Here is a 15,772-nt window from a genome sequence, read left to right on the forward strand (position 1 = left end):
TTTTGGGTCATTGGGCAGTTATCTTCTTAAATAGGTGATGGAGGCCTCCTGGAAGGATTCAAATGAATTCATTTAAGACTATTATTCACAATTCAAGAAAATGTTTTTCAAACCATCCAACTTTGCTCTCTTTTCTTGGTGAGAAATGCCCATTAACAAAAGAAATCCTCTGAAAATTAAGAAATTTCCAGTGGGGGAAAATACACAAACACAAATACACACACACAATACACCTCTCTCTCTCTCTCTCTCTCTCTCTCTCTCTCTCTCTCTCTCTCTCTCTCTCTCTCTCTCTCTCTCTCTCCCCCTCCCCCTCCCCCTCTCCCTCTTCCTCTCCCTCTCCCTCTCCCTCTCCCTCTCCCTCTCCCTCTCCCTCTCCCTCTCCCTCTCCCTCTCCCTCTCCCTCTCCTTCTCACTCTCCCTCTACCTCTACCTCCCCCTCCCTAAATCTCTCCCTCCTATTTTCCTTCTTGCCTTCTCACAGCATTTTCACTAGTCCCTGGATTACAATACACAAATATAAGATTCTATAATCCAACCCACACTGCTCTCTCCCATCTCTGCATTCCTTTTAATTTATTCTGAGGTCAGTCTGTCTACAGCCTAATAGGATCCAAAAGTAAGTGAAGAAGTTCTTTAACTGGGGGAAAAACTGCCCCAGAGCCCCCTACACCTTATTCTATAGAAGATACTAAAGGCCTTTTGTTCAGACTCTGTTTATTCCTTATTTCTATAATTCTAAGAAATTTGGTTTTCTGCTTTTTCAGGTGTTAGCAGGAAAGAAAGAACAAATTAAAATAAGGAGACATACAAATTCAAAATAGGAAACACAAGAAATATAAAATAAACAGTAGCAGTGTGGGATAATTTAGCATAGGGTCAATTTAGTATAGTCCTAAATAACTTAATAGCCTCTGAAGACATCACTGTATTATTAATGTAATGTGAGATATTATGATGAAAGGAGTCTGGTGTAATGGATAGAAAAAAGACCTAGACCCATCTGATTCAATACCCTACATTTAACATGTACTGTCTATGTGACCCTGGGGACCTCACCTAACTAACCATTGAATGATTATAAATTTCAGGGTTATTGCCAATCTGCATCAGTAGAGGGGGACATATTCAACAGGAGTTCCCTATACCAATGACTCGCAGGTTCAGAGCCCTTCCCATCCCCCACCCCCCACCCCTGATAAAGGGTATTATTCATTATTACTGTTCTTAATGATGATCCTGAGTCATCAAGGTAAGAAGAGAAAGCTATTTTTAAAGTCCTCTACAAAGAAAGAAACAACATAAATATTTTAGAAATATCGGGGTTAAGGATGGGGATTGAATCTGTGATATCATCAGTATAGAGAACTTCAGGGAAAGAAAACTCTATCAATGCAGGTCAGTTATTTCTGAACAACTTGTGGTCTTGGAGAGTTGCCCAGAGCACTGACAATTTTAATGACTTGCCCAAGGTCACATGGCCAGTGTATATCAGAGGTTGCACTTGAACTCAAGGCCAGCTCTATATCACTGTCACAAAGAAATCACGAATAATTTAGAATTTGGCACTCAAAAGGATAATTTTCTGTTATATAGAAAATTCTAAAAGATATTATACTTCATTTCCTGGCAATCTCAGAAAAATGGATTGTTATCAGATATCATCTCTGTTTCTCTCCCCTACCCCTGAGGACCTGGGCTCAGAAAATACTGGAACAATTGTTTGCAGGATTCCCTTCATTCAGGAAAATGCAGCTGCAGCAAAGTTAGTGTTGAATCAAAGTGTGAGCCATTCTAGGCTTCTTTCTCTTCTAACAGTATAGCTTTGCCTGAGGGGAGGCATCTGTGAGGGTTTGCCTTCAGATGTTTGCCTACAGGTAGGTTATTGAAAGTCAACTAGCATCAGAGCAATTTCTCCAGCGGCAGAAATTAACCTTCCCTAGCCCTAAAGGCACAGACAGATGATGACACTAAATGTTTCCTGATCAGAAAGAACACTGGGGGGAGAGAATTTGGAGGGGGTAGGGATGGAGGTAGGGATGCAGGCTAGGGATTCAGGATCCCACATGTACCAAGAAAGAGACTGTCTGAAACAAATATGGGAATTGCCTTTCCTCCAGTTGTTACAGTATTGCAAAGATACTGAAATCTATTTTTCCTGGCTTTGTTTCACTAGATCACTCTCTGAAGACAGAGCCAGACTGTGAAACGAAAAGTACATTTACCGAGCTGCAGTGGGTGGCTTCACGTATCCATCATCTGTGCAAAGCTTTCTTCCTAGCAGACAAATCTATTGTTCAAATTGGAAACATAAACTCGCTTCGTAGCAAGATAACTTATTCATATTACTCCTTCCTTTCTAAAATGAGGACTTGGTGGAACAAACTAATGAGTTGAAGTGCAAAATATATGAGAACATTAGAGTAATGTGGGCTAAACATCACAGTCTGTATTGTGCATTATTAGCCCTTTATTAAGGTGATGATGCTGTATTGATTCTGTTTTCCTGGGTCTCAGAACATTAGAACAATTAATGTCATACTATGTTATTGGGAAATAGTAATAAAAAAGAAAGGGTGGTTTTTTTTATTTTATCTCCTGACATAAATATTGAGCAAAGCAGTTATGAGCTTCCCATCTAGACATAATTCCTCTTCTGCAGGAGGGAAGAACTTCCAGAGCCCTTTGAATTATATTCAAGGCATGTGTATAGCATTTAAAAACATCAGATCTTGGGGGCAGCTAGGTGGCACAGTGGATAAAGCATCGGCCCTGGATTCAGGAGGACCTGAATTCAAATCTGGCCTCAGAAACTTGACACTTAGTAGCTGTGTGACCCTGGGCAAGTCACTTAACCCTCATTGCCCTGCAAAAACAAAACAAAACAAACAACAAAAAAATCAGACTTTGAAAGAAAGGGGTGAAGAAGCAGAGTTGGAGAGACAGAGACACTGCAGAAATACAGCCAGAGATGAAAGAGTCTTGAGAACCCAGAAAATGTCAGAGCTGGAAGGGGGCTTACAATAGAATATCAAAGCTAGAATGGGGCTTAAATCACAGTATGTCACAGTTGAAAAGGACCTTAAAACATAGAATGCAGTCTGGGAAGGGAACCTAAAAGGTATCAAAGCTAGAAGGAGACTTAGAACAGAGAACGTTAGAACTAGAAGGGACTTTAGAATGTAAAAGGCAGAGCTGGAAGGGCACTTAGAACACAAAATGATAGAGTGGGAAGAGAAGTTAGAACATATGATGTGAGGTCTACTCAGAAGGTGGTTTCTGACCTTTTTCAATAAGAACATCCTTTTTTAGATATCTTTTTTTTTTTTTTTGGCAAGGCAATGAGGATTAAGTGACTTGCCCAGGGTTACACAGCTAATACGTGTCAAGTGACTGAGGCATAATTTGAACTCAGGTCCTCCTGAATCCAAGGCTAGTGCTTTATCCACTGCACCACCTAGCTGCCCCCAAGAACATCCTTTTTAACATTAAAAACATAGAGTCCCACATGATAGTAATTATCTCTGCTTATTGGGAAAATAGACAGTGACAAAAAGCTTCTATGAATGCAGAACATTTTTAAAATGAATTTGTATTCTAGGGCAGTTAGGTGGTGTAGTGGATAGAGCACAAACAATGGAGTCAGGAGGACCTGAGTTCATATCTGGCCTTAGACACTTACTAGCTGTGTGACCCTGGGCAAGTCACTTAACCCTGTTTGCCTCAGTTTTCTCATATGTAAAATGAGCTAGACAAGGACATGGCAAACCACTCAAGTATCTCTGCCAAGAAAACCCCAAATGGGGTCACAAAGAGTTGGACATGACTAAAACAACCCCACAAACCAAAAGTATGGTATTAATCACCACAGTATCTTACATATGTTTTAAAAATAATAATACATATGTGTAAAAGACATTCAGTGTCATTTGCTTATTTATTATATAAAATTACATTGCATACCTTATTGGAGATAAAGAAGAAAATGGCAGTATTTGTTTTGCATATATAAATCCCTTATAATGATTCCACGGGCCTCAGAAATCCTGGGTCCACAGATTGAGAACCACTGTCTTGGAACATTGACCTAGAGCTAGAAGAAGCCATTGAGATCATCCTGTGGAACACTTTCATTTCATAGAAGAAAACACTGAGGCACAGAGAGGGTCACTGCCTCACCCAAGGTCACACAGCTAATTTAAGTGGCATAACTGGGATTAGAATTCAGATCTCCTGATTCCCAGTCCAGGACTCTTCCTATTATACTATGTTGGCCCTCACAGCAATTGAAAGATAGGTCACTTTCATTATGCCTCATTTATTCATTCTATCCATATTTCAAAGTTAAAACTTTCCTAAATTCTAATTCACAGCTTAAAATATTTTTAATCTACTAAACACTGCCTGAAACAATGTGGGGTGAAGGGAGGTGGAATTTTTTTAGCCTGAAAGTAATTTCCTAATGGACAGTTATGGAAATCTATGCTAGTATTAAATTAAATGCATTTCCTCTTTCTCAGCAGACTAATAAAAATATACTCAATTTCCAATTTTTAAAAATATCTGTGCTAACCTGAACTACTGTAATGTCTAGCTTCCTATTTCAGAGTGGATGGGCTAGGGGAGTCACTGCTTACAACAGAAGCGTGTTGTGTGACTCATGCCCACAATAGCAAACACTAAAAACAGGCTCAAACTCTCTCTGGGCCTTTATCTTAGGAGAACTAAGAAAGGTTATAATAAAAATCACTGTGGGGTCCCATTGCTAGAGGACTTTATAGTTTACTCTCAAAAACCCTGCATGACAAGAAATTTAGGTATTTTTATTCCCAGATCAGAGCAGTATAAACTGAGGCCTAGAAGTGATTTACCCAAGGTCATGTGGATAATAAGGAACAGAACCAGGATTCTTTTTTTTTTTTTTTTTTTGCGGGGCAATGGGGGTAAGTGACTTGCCCAGGGTCACACAGCCAGTAAGTGTCAAGTGTCTGAGGCCAGATTTGATCTCAGGTCCTCCTGAGTCCAGGGCTGGTGCTTTACCACTGCACCACCTAGCTGCCCCCAGAACCAGGATTCTAACCCAGTTCATCTAGCTAGGTTGAAAAGTGGTTATAGCGCTAAGCCTGGAGTGAAGAAAACCTGGTTTCAAATCCAGACTCAGACACTTACTAGCTGTGTGACCCTGGGCAAGTCACTTAAATCCTGTTTACAGGATTAAAAATGTCTTCATCTGTAAAATGAGGATAATAATAGTACCTATGTCCCAGGGTTGTTGTGAGGATCAAATGAAATAAACCACTTAGCACAGTGCCTTGCACATAGTAAGCCCTTTATAAATATTAACTATTAATGTTATTATGAATAACCCCAAATCCAGTGTTCTTCCACCAACCCCAGGGTTGTATCAATAGCTGCTACTCCTTGCATAGATAGTCTCCCTCTTTGTGCTCTAACATCCAACATGCATGCACATAATTTAAGGATGTAATTATGGGGAGGCTGTCTCCTTTCTTTATGCACTGGCACCCCCCATATACCAGAAGAAACCAATCCAAACCTTGTTGCTCCTCATCTCTTTACAAAACTTGCTCCCTACTTCACTTGTCTTGGTGGGGGAGGGGGAGGGGACCAGCTGCTGAACCTTTAAAGTTCTGTGCTGTCCTTGACAGGCACAAGTGTGTGGCATGTGACCTGATGCTCTGTACTTGCTTTTCAGAGTGAAAGGACTGCTGGGTACCAAGTATGCATTAAATATAAAGGGTTTGGACTTGGAAGCTAAAACATTAAGTTTCATAAAGCCATCAAGAAGAATAGCCTGCATCAAGTACCGTATTGTAGAAATTACAGTCTATCTCAATCTAGCTCAAAAATAGCCTCACAAATGGATCTTCATCAATTCTGTTGACCTTTGCGGGGGGGGGTTGCAAAAATGTAAGACTACAGGACCATGGGATATAGAAATGGAAAAGGCTTAAGAGGTCATTTAGTTTTTCAGCATTATTTTCCAGATATATAGAACATCAATTATGTGCTTACAATGTGTACTAAGTGCTATACATTACATTCTAATAGGAGAAGGCAAAACGTAAAGGGGTGGGTAGAAAGAGGGGGAAAGGGGGGGAGAGGGAAGGAAGGAAGGAAGGAAGCAAGCAAGCTGTAGCAAGGCCAAGCAATGGGTATAAAGCTGCAACAGCAGAGATTCACAAGTAAAACTCAGGTGGAATTGAGGAAACAAGAAATAGAAAGAGGTACAGTGACTAACCCAAAGACACATAGATTATAAGAAGCAGCATATCTAGTTTAATTCATATCCTCTGACTCATTACATTTTCCTCTTTTATCTTCAAAAATACAGAGGAGCCACTCCTCCCTTTATGTTGCCCAGTATATGATCTACTACTGCCAGTCTAAGGGGAAGAAGTAGCTTTGGCAAGATTTAAGTAAAAGGAGGAGGAGAGCTTTTACAATATGCATGAAGGCACCCCTAAAGTCTGACTGATTTAATGCCCCTATGCCCTAATAAAGATTGGTCCATTATATACTGTCTTGGCTACTAGAATACCCAAATTATAAATAGAGATCAGATGTTGCATTTAGAGCTTGCCAAGTAATCTGAAACAATGAGATCAAGCTTGTCCAACTTAAGCTCTCCCTCTACAGAAGAGGCATTGTTCCATACCCCACACCTAAGAATGTCTTTCTTTTTGGCTTGCTGTGGCCAACATAGAATAACCTAAATTAAAACAAAATCATTTTTGGAGGGAAATCCCTAGTCAGACTAGCCAATAGCTTATTGGCACCTAGGACTGGTTATGAAGTGGTAGATGGATCTTTGCTTGGAAGAATGCATGACTTTTTCCTCCTCTGCATGCTATTGCTAATAGCTGCATCACAATGCCTTTATTCTCTTTCGTAGTTATAGACTATACCCTGATTGTGACAATATCAAGATTTGCTTTTTTCTACTTGTCTGCATTTTACTGTCTATAACCAAGAGCAGAAGGAGCCCGTTTCTCTCAATAACCTAGAAATTTTTGCATGGGTTGAACTGACCAATCCATGTGATAGAGGTAACATTATCATCCCCATTTTATATATGAGAAAACTGAGGCTAAGAGAGATTAAGTGACTTGTCCAGGGTTACACAGCAAATTTATTTTATGAGGCAGGATTCAAACTCAGATTTCCCTTATTCCAAGTCTACTTCACTACCTACTACACCATTTGGCTGCCTAATATGATGGGGTGGCTATAGAGAACAAACATCCTGAGGGGAGGGTCTTCATGGTTTGACCAATCACCATTCAGATATATGGTCTAGAATGACTGACTCCACTTTGTTCTCCAGTGAGACTGTTGGAGGTGTGGAAGAGATTGAACAGAACAGTGAGGAACTGGGTCACTCAATTCTAACTGCTGTCCTGAATGGGGACTGAGTAGTCTTTCCAGTTGAATGAACCTTCTGGGTACTCCAGAAACAGAAATGCTAGATGATGGGGTGATTACACAGATGAGTTGCCTCAAAATCCTACATTGCCTTTCTCAGCTTCTCCATTAAATCATTCAACTCTTGTGCTGTGTCCTAAGTAGTCCCAATTCCCTGAACCCAGAGAGAATCTGTTCAACTGGATACCTCTGCCATTCAGATTACTATCCATGGCCAGGCTAGGTTAATACTGAAAGGAGAATAAGCAGGGTTATGCTGGAGCCAGCTCCAAATGGATTCCAAGAACCAATTCTTAAATTTTCAATGTTTTCAAAATTTTCAATTCTCAATTCCCACATCAGCAATTGCCAATCAGGGCTTGATTGTCTAGACATAAGAAAGTGATTGAGAAAATGATAATAATGCAGATTAAACTTAAATGTCTTCTGTGCCTTTTTTGGAAAGCTTGTTGTTAAATACCATCACACCCCTGAATAAGAGGCACAGAAAGACAACTTTCTCTAACTTTATAGATTCTTTTCCATGAACTAGCCCTAATATGTCCAATACAGGCTCATGGGGAGAGGTCACTTCACATGGTGTCAGTACACATGTATTTACCATATAACTGCATATGTCTGGCTTCTTCTATCCTTAAATTACCCCATAATTCTCAGGACTGGTTTCCTTCAGAGTTATGGTTCCTGAGGGGAGAAATCATGTATCTTCTGTGACCTTTATGTAAAGTTTCTTGCTGTTGTGAAAGAGATGTTCTTTTGAAATGATTTCCAGGAAGGAAAGATGAGATGGCATGGCCCAGAGTATTTGTATCACACACACAGTATTGGGCCATGTGTATCATGCACAGTTCTTATTTGGGTTGTCTCAGTAACAGGCCACAAAAACAAGCACTGTGGTATGGTTAATAGAGTATAATAAACTGGGAGTGAGGAAGACCAGGGTTCCTATTCTGCCTTGTACATTTGCTAGCTATATGGCTACGGGCAAGCCACTTAGACTCTCCAAGTTTCAGTTTCCTTCTCTCTAAAAAGATTTCATCAAACTAGATGTCCCTTAAGGTACCCTCCAGCCCTAAATCTATATGACTCTGTAATCCTTTGCTTGTATGTATATTATCTAGCATGGGTAGTGGTCTGTATTTTCTCCAGAAGAGTCCTGTTCCAGAGATATATAACCTGGTAGGTTTATCAGTGTTTGACAGTTTCCAAAACACTGAGGTGAAGTGGAGAAAGGCTTATTCCAGAGCTAACTCTTCATAGATTGAGACTATAAATGTCTTAGTCAGGAGGCAATTGTCCTGGTTTTTCTCCTGAGTTTCTGTAGTGACAAATGGGGGAAGGGGGCAGTTTGGTGCCAGGGTAAAGGTTTGGTACTCTTCTAAGAGTGGGGAATGCTTCACAGTCTGATTTTCCAAAGGCATGGAGGTACCATATGTATCCTGGGCTCTACCCAATTACAAACAAGGGCTGTTGTTTTCTGTCAGGAAGGCTGGCACTATTTTTACTTGTTTTCTCTTGTGCTCTTATTATAGGGCAATCCACTGTACTTCAAATCTGCCAGAAATGTTACAGTGAACATACTCAATGACCAGACTAAAGTTCTTACTCAGCTTATCACAGGTAAGGAAGGAAGTGTTATTGCCAATCCATGGAAGAAACTGGGGCTAGACCATCAAGCTATACTACTAAAAGAATATAGTGTGAATTGTCTAAGTTAAGAAGAGTGTGCTCCAGACCAAGAGCTTCTTAAACGTTTTCGACTCACAACCCCTTTTCACCTGAACAATTTTTATGTGACCCCGGGTATATAGGTACATCAAATAGGTATAACATAACCTTTTACTGTTGCCAAATTTTTCCCAACCCCCACATTCAGTTACAAGACCCCATGTGGGGTTGCAACCCATGGCTCAAGAAGCTAGGCTTTAGAATGGTTCTCTCTACTATGGCTGTTGGCTGCGTGACAGCTGTGTAGAAGAAAGCAGCCCCCTAGTGTTTTCCATCATATTCCCCAAATGTAAATAGGGAATTGGCTATTATTAGCAGTAACAATTGGAGTAATAAACACAGACCATGGGGTAATGGTAATAATCATGCCAAATAATAGGATCAGCTGGTCCATGCAATTTATACTCAATAACAAGCAGGCAGCATTCTGCTAGTGTGTAGTGAAGGGAAAGCAAGAAAAGAGGGCAGGGACCATCTTGTTCATTTAGGACAGAATTATATATACATCCAGGAAGAAAATGCCAACTGCTTGGTTTGGGAATCAGGCAAAAAACACACAGATGAACATTTCCATTTGGAGAAGCCATTAGTCCAAATGTCCCAAAACCTTACCCTGATGGAAACATCTGGAATTAACACAAATTAACCCAAGCTATAAGGAAGCAGTTGCATTGGCCAGATGCCCCTCTACCGCTGGAGGAAAAATCCATTGCCATCCATCATTCTATGCTTGGGGCTAACGTTTGGAAAGTCATTGCCTGTGGGGGGTTTGGAGTGTCTTGTTTGTAGCAAGGTATGTGCAACACTCACACCCTCCACACACTGAGGGGATTGGCAGAATTGCTGAATGGCAGAGCCTGTAATCCATAAACATGTTGTTTCTGTGTTAGATTGGATTGTTGGCCTCGCTTATATAACATCTGGCTGGCAGTCACAATGCTAAATAATTAAATAAACAGCTTCAGTAAGCAGTGATTTAAGCGTGTGTGTGAAAATTGCCTCAAGGAGAGAAATAAATCCAACCTCTAGCTCCCAGATTCCCACATTTGAAAAGGAGTTGTTTAGCCTGTTGATCATTTGCCACTTATTTGCAGTGGAATATTTGGTTTCCTTGAGTGAGCCAGCTTTGATAAAGCTGAGGCTGCCCAAACCACTGTAGTTCAGCCAAACAGAGTCAGAGTCACCCATGCTCATTCATTCATTTTCTTTCTCTCTCTCTCTCTCTCTCTCTCTCTCCCTCTCTCCCTCCCTCCCTCCCTCTCTCCCTCCCTCCCTCCCTCCTTTTCTCTTGTCTATCTCTCTACTTTTTGTCTCTGTTTCTTTTCTCTCTTTCTCTGTCTCTACTTTCTCTGTGTATCTGTCTCTCTCCTCTGTCTCTGTCTCTACTTGCTCCCTGTGTCTCTGTCTCTGTATCTCCATCCCTCCTGTCTCTGTCTCTTTCCCTCTCTCTGTCTCCCTCTGTCTCTGTCTCTCTGTCTCTGTCTGTCTGTCTGTCTGTCTCTCTATCTATCTATCTATCTATCTATCTATCTATCTATCTGTCTGCCTGTCTGTCTGTCTCTCCTCCCTTTCTTTTTGTTACCCTGGCATCCCTTTAGGTGAGGTTGGAAGTTAGATATTGCTGACATTTAGATGAGCCTTGCAAGATGCTAATAGGCCAGAAAGCCCAACTCCAACATAAACCTTTCTAGCTGTCTTCTGGGAAAACTGATGGATAGGATTCTGATTTGGCTCTGGATGAAAACAAACAAATGAGCAAAAGCCAAGCCTCCAATCTGACCACAGTTTCCTCCTCTCTTACTCAGTGCACACACAGCAGGTCAGAGGGTCCTCATAGATAATCCCTATGACTGCCCATTGTTAGAGGATGCTCCCTCATCTGAGACAGTACGGTAATGGTACCAGCACTGAGTTTGGAGTCAGAGATTCTGGAGTCAGAAGTTTTGGAATCAAGCTCTGCTTCTGCAAATTATTTCTTGCATGCCTTAAGCTAATCACTTTCCCTTTCTGGGCCTTTGTTTCCTCCTGTGAGCTAAAAAGATCATCAAGCATTTGAATTAGATAGAATATCCCAATAGGCTCTCCCAACTTTCAAACCTGTTGAACCTAGGCTATCAGATCACTACTGTCTTCTGAAGAGAAAGATTTGACCTGGCAGACAGGAGAACATCAACAGTCCCCAAATTACAGATGTGTTGTGCAAGTAAATTATTCAAAACTTGGAAATTAGTATTTTCCCCATAGTGTTATGAATGGCAAGCTGCCAGGCTAGCCCACAATGACAAATTTTAAGTCAGAATTATAGCTAAAATATGAAATTAATAGTAGCACAAGGCCTGGAGTTCCATCCAAGCACTAAGGACACTAGAGTTCTTTGGTAAAGAGGCTCAAGACAACAACTGATGGGGATGGTGTTAATGATAGGGTAGTGGGATGTGGACAGCTGTTTTTCACATGTATAGCCCCTTTTTAAGTCAAGTGTTGACAAGTTAGAGCCTATATATCAGGATTCCAGTTTTTTCCTTGAAGAGATATTCATTCTGATGCTTAGTAGGGAGTTCTTTAGTGATGCAGGCATGCACATGTGGCCAACTTTACCTGCCATGTTAAGATGCTGATTTTCTAGCTCTAATGTGGAACTAAGATATGGAGTTAACCCAGAGAATATTCTTCCTCCTGGGTATTCTTCTGTTCCCTTTGTCTTTCCCTCTAGATTCCATCTTTAAAATTCCAGCCATGTCTAGATCTACTAGGGAAGTTTGGCAGCTGTGAGTGAAGCAGACAAAAGGACAAGCTTTCCATATTATTGAGCCAGAAGCTACACTGCACGATCTCAGTCTATGCTGCCAAATGCTGAGCTTTAAACACCCAGCTAGTACTGGCCCTTGGTAAATTCCATTGTGTGTTCTGAGAAGCCCTTAAAAGGAAGATAACTTCATTGTGTACTGCACTCTGAGTTCAGTGAAATGATTTAGGGTTTTTCTCCTCTGTAACTATCAGACAGGCCTCAAGTTAGGCAAGGCTTTGGGTTCAGAAATAGCTCAAGAGGTTTATACCCAGAATGAAATCTCCACAGGGATTGAACTTGTTCTTTGGGATAGGCAGGGACCAATCTTTTGCCCTCTGAATTAAATACATAAGGGGGAGGGAGTGGGCAAATGCAGTATTAAATTCCCCCTACCCATAAAGTTGTTGCAAATGTAACATGCAACTCCAGGGCAACTAGGCAGTATGTGTTTCTATTTAGGGAGAAAGGGGGATGGGAGTGGAGGGTGGAAGAAATTCATCATTGCAGTTTCTTTTGAGAGCTGGAGATTTAAGTCTATGCCACTGTTTCTATAGTGATGGCAATGTGGTTTAGTATAATGTGTTCTTGGACTGGGAATCCAGACCCCTAGGTTATGGACCTTGCTCTATTGCTAACTCATTCGGCTACCTTGGGCAAGTTAGTTTCCCTTTCTGGACTTCACTTGCTCCCTTTTTATAACGAAGACATTGACCTAAAGCCCCCTCCATCTGTAAAATTGTCTCCCCCCCCCATTTCCATGCTGTTTCATCTTTGCTCTGGTAGCTGGCCCTGATTTTAGGTAACCCAAACCATACAGTGAAAGACATGTTTTGATTTCTTGCTGGACAAAGAGATCAAGTATGCAAATGATCTGGAGGAAACACTCTAACAGAAGCCCTTCACTCATCTATGCAGAGTTGGTCTTTTGAACAAAATAGATCTTGGCTTCAAGTAAGAGTAAGTCAGAGTAAATTCCCTAAGTAGCCAAGTAATTTCCCAGGTTTTAAATGCTTTCCATGTAGATAGGCACAGGGGCAGCTAGGTGTCGCAGTGGGTAGAGCACCGGCTCTGGAGTCAAGAGGACCTGAGTTCAAATCCAGCCTCAGACACCTGACACTTAGTAGCTGTGTGACCCTGGGCAAGTCACTTAACCCCAGTTGCCTCATAAAAAAAAAAAAGACTCAGCCATGTAGATAGGCACTGTGCTAACTCTCTAAAGGAAGCTGAGGAATTACTATGCAGTATATTTCTACTCCAGGATTGTAATAAATTTGCTTGACTTGAAAGACTGAAGGAAGATTCCTAAAGTGCCTAACTTTCAGTCCCTGGACTGAATCAGAGAATTTTAGGATTAGAGGAAATCTAAAATGGTGGTTTTGTCCATCACCCTTTCGCCAGGCCATACCACATGCAAATGAACCAAAGAGAAAAATCGGTGTTGTTTCTAAAGATTCCAGGAAGGAAGTTACATAATTTCCCACAGTAACCAACTTCAATATTTAATATCCTGGGAATTAGCTTACATCTGGGCACAGACTTTTATTCTAACATATATGGTATAACTATAAAACATTCTAAATGGCATTTTTGTTTGGCTTGTGGGAATCATTACTTGATAGAGCTCATGTTAGCTTCCCAGATATTATCTTGCTTTTTTTCCTTTTTAATGAAATTTATTTTTCTTCTCTTTCCACTTCCCATGCCTAATCTAGGTCCCAAAGCAGTAGAAGCTTATGGCAAAAAATTTGAGGTGAAAACCGTCGATGGAAAATTACTGTTTTCTGCAGATGACAATGAAGTGGTGGTTGGAGCAGAAAGATTAAGAGTCTTAGGTAAGGGATCTTATCATTGACTAAAATGACGTGATCCTTATATGCACTTTTTAAAAGGAAAGGAAGAGATTTCAGAGAAATAGGGAACTTAGGAATGTATGGGATTGGACTATTTCATCTAAGTAAAGCCAGAAAAATCTCTGCAGTACCAAAGTACCAGGCAATATTTCCCAGGTCAAGTATGCAAAATGAGAAAGTACAGCTAGATAGTTTGGCATCAATAAAGCAACAATCATTCATTAAAAGTCTTCTTTGTGCCAAGTACCATACTAGGCACTGGTGGAGATACAAAGATAACAATAAAACAGTTATTTCCTGCCCACAAGTAGCTTACGTTCTATTGGAAGAGACAGTTTATTCATATTTTAGAGAACCCATTCTTAAGTCTTAGTCCTAACTACCAGTTCCATTGGCCAGCAGGATCCCTACAGAATGACTCAACATTTTTCTCCCCATGCCCACAGCCCACCAATTTTAAAGATAGCCCTAAGAGCCTGAGGCTTCTAGAATAGACTCTCATGAGCTCCCATTGGTGTGCTTCCCTTTTATTATCAGTCAATGGTCACAATTAGCTTCTAGAAAAGATGTCTATTAATGTGCTATAGTAAGAACAGTTGGCATGAAAGATTCCTTGCCCAAAGTCTTAGAAATATTCTATCATGAGTATGCACAAGTTCCTGGGAAGAGTGGGCTCAAAGAATACTTTGGTGGTGAGGCACATATACTGTATACATGTGACAAAGGGGTAACTCACAACTCCTTATCACTCCTTTTTTGACACCATAGCCAGTATTCTTTTTCTACTTCAATAGGATACATGCCTTGCAGCTACTTGAAGCATGAGTAACATCAACTCTGACCTCAAGTTATGATCTGGCCAGCACCTTGATTTATAAACTCACAAGAAAATCATCACACCCAAATGACGATGCTGGTGAGAGCAGAAGGAGAGGAAAGGGAAAGGGAGTAGAGAAGGAATGAATACTACCTGAGTCACAGATCAAATATCAAATACTGCCTCATGTTATCTCTAAGTGATCTTGATTGAGTTTTTTATCCTTTGCATCTCAGTTTTCACCTCTACAAAATGAAGAGAGTGGATTAAATATCTTTAGAGCTTTCTTCAGGTGGGACATTTTCTGCTTTCTGTCCTTTTCAACTCGGACATTCTATGTTCTATGGTCCAAGATCCTTTCCAGTTTTGACATTTGGAGTCAGAGACCTGAGTTTAATCTTAGCTCTGCCCCTTCCTATCTGCCATTGGACAGGTTGCATAATCTGTTTGGGCCTCAGTTTGATTCTTTATTTATGAAATAAAGGTGTTAAACTAGACAACACCTACAATTCCCACCTCAAAACCTATCATTTTGTGATGCTATGGGTCTCTGGCCTTGGATAGGTCAGCCTTGGAGTCAGGAGGACACTGAAAGTCTTGTCTCTGAAATAACACTGGTTGAATGATCATGGGCAAATCACTTAACCTTATCAGAATTCTCTAAATCCTATAAAACAATCAGCTCTCCATGAGCTCAAAACTATTTTCATAATACTAAGATATTTCCATTTCTAATATGGTAAATATTGATAGGTATAACCCACATGAGTAAAAGCTCTTAGGTTGGAGGGGGTTCCTCAATAATTTTAGTAGTGTAAAGAGGTCCTAAGACTAAAAAATTTGAGAAGTACTACTCTTAAAATTATAACTTAAAATGAGTGACAGGTCTAAATTGGTAGAGGGAAATTCCATACCCAGTAGAAATCTATCTGTTGCTCTTTCTACATATATGTATCTGGAAAGAGCAACATACATATATATATATGTGTGTGTGTGTGTGTGTGTGTGTGTGTGTGTGTGTGTGTGTGTGTGTGTGTGTGTATGGAAAGAGTGATGGATGGATAGATGATAGATAGATGGACACACATATATGTATATATATATGTATGCAAGTATATACACACATGTATGTGTCTCACATGT

The 15,772-nt window shown here is 40.5% G+C and overlaps 1 protein-coding gene across 4 annotated transcripts in view; it reads left to right on the plus strand.

Moving 5' to 3' along the window:
• SGCD (sarcoglycan delta) overlaps positions 1–15,772 on the plus strand; it is a 1,325,612-nt gene that overhangs the window by 1,150,031 nt on the left and 159,809 nt on the right. For all 4 annotated transcript variants that reach the window (XM_043990097.1, XM_043990098.1, XM_043990099.1 and 1 more), the window contains 2 exons: positions 8,979–9,066; positions 13,675–13,794. In XM_043990097.1, the coding sequence (XP_043846032.1) occupies positions 8,979–9,066; positions 13,675–13,794 (208 nt within the window). The remainder of the gene's footprint in view (positions 1–8,978; positions 9,067–13,674; positions 13,795–15,772) is intronic.

Source organism: Dromiciops gliroides, chromosome 2 (assembly GCF_019393635.1).
Source record: "Dromiciops gliroides isolate mDroGli1 chromosome 2, mDroGli1.pri, whole genome shotgun sequence".
Taxonomy (NCBI): Eukaryota; Metazoa; Chordata; class Mammalia; order Microbiotheria; family Microbiotheriidae; genus Dromiciops; species Dromiciops gliroides.